We start from the raw sequence: 1,267 nt of genomic DNA on the forward strand, positions 1-1,267 counted from the left end.
GCCACCACTGCATCTGCACGCCGCTGTGCTTCACGCCGTGCCAGCTGAGGGGCTGAGTGGACAGGCGAGCTCGCGGGCCACCCCACCGCCCGGCGCCGCGCCCCCGCCGGCGGTCCGGCGCCGCGCCCCCGGCCGGCGGTCCGGCCCCGCCGCTCCAGGGCTGTGGACGGCCGCTGACGCCCAGCTCAGGCCACAAGCGGAAGGAAGTTGCACAGTGTATTCGTCCGGCGCACCGTTAAAACGCACTGTTTGAATTTTGTATCTCTTGTTTGTCATAGATGGTAACCGCATAGTATCCGGATCGCGAAAAGGACGATGCCTTCGCAGCGGGACAACCAGCGCCCACCCGCTGCGAACACGAGGTGCGGTAGTCGCAGAAGTTTGCTGGGATACCGGCATCGCTACGACGAACCAGCAAAAAGGAAAATAAAGCTGCGGCCACAGTCGGAGCAGGGCGCTGAGAGGCCTCCTCAGCTGGCAGATGTCAGCGTTTGCATGGCTGAGAAACCTCTGCACTATTTATCCACGATGGTTGTAACATTGCCAGTCTTCCGCTGGCCCGCAGCGGCTCCGACCGGCCTCGACGCTCCTCCTCGACTGTGTCGGCTTAGACACCGCCACTCCGGCGCCCGCATAGCCAACTCTTCACCGCGGAAAAACAGAACCAATGGAAAACCGAACTGCAGCCGCCCAAACATCGCGGCATCTCGACAGGCGCCGCTCAAAGCCAGACACAAAGAGCGCAACAGGACTCCTTAGATCCCGGCCTAAACAGTCCCACGGTAGGCTGACAGGAGATCACCGCACGTCACCGCACACAGCCAGGCTCAACGAAACCGGGGCGGATCGGCCAGCTCCTATCGAAAAAATAACGCAAAAACCGCCTACTTGAGCGGGCACTGACGACCATATTGATGATACTAGTCTATTAGAGCGACATGGAGTTCGTGACACTACTATGATACTAGCCTATCAGAGCCACATGGAGTTTGTGACACTACTATGATACCAGGGTAATAGAGCGACACAGAGTTTGTAACAGGACTCAATCACGCAGGGTCCAACGCTGGGCGCCAACTCCCGCGGAGGAGCCGTCGGCAAACGATCACGATGCCCGCCGTTTGATGCTGCACTTGCCCCTCTGCAGGTGCGAAAGGTAGATGCGGGCTTTGCTGTTGTCAGCTGTTTTTCGCACCCAGACCTGTAAACGAAGACCGACTCCAATGTGTCTGGCGCGGCGGCCACCGAGCAATTCACGCGCATGGCC

The 1,267-nt window shown here is 59.7% G+C and overlaps 1 protein-coding gene across 1 annotated transcript in view; it reads right to left on the reverse strand.

Moving 5' to 3' along the window:
* Positions 1-211: 211 nt before the first annotated feature.
* The window catches only part of LOC119098910 (sin3 histone deacetylase corepressor complex component SDS3), a 37,698-nt gene continuing 36,642 nt past the window's right edge, over positions 212-1,267 (reverse strand). Inside the window, exon 8 of the mRNA XM_037221955.1 lies at positions 212-1,201. Within this exon, the coding sequence (XP_037077850.1) occupies positions 1,106-1,201 (96 nt within the window). The 3' untranslated portion in view covers positions 212-1,105. The remainder of the gene's footprint in view (positions 1,202-1,267) is intronic.

This window comes from Pollicipes pollicipes, unplaced genomic scaffold (assembly GCF_011947565.3).
Source record: "Pollicipes pollicipes isolate AB1234 unplaced genomic scaffold, Ppol_2.1 Scaffold_4740;HRSCAF=5597_pilon_pilon_pilon, whole genome shotgun sequence".
NCBI lineage: Eukaryota > Metazoa > Arthropoda > Thecostraca > Pollicipedomorpha > Pollicipedidae > Pollicipes > Pollicipes pollicipes.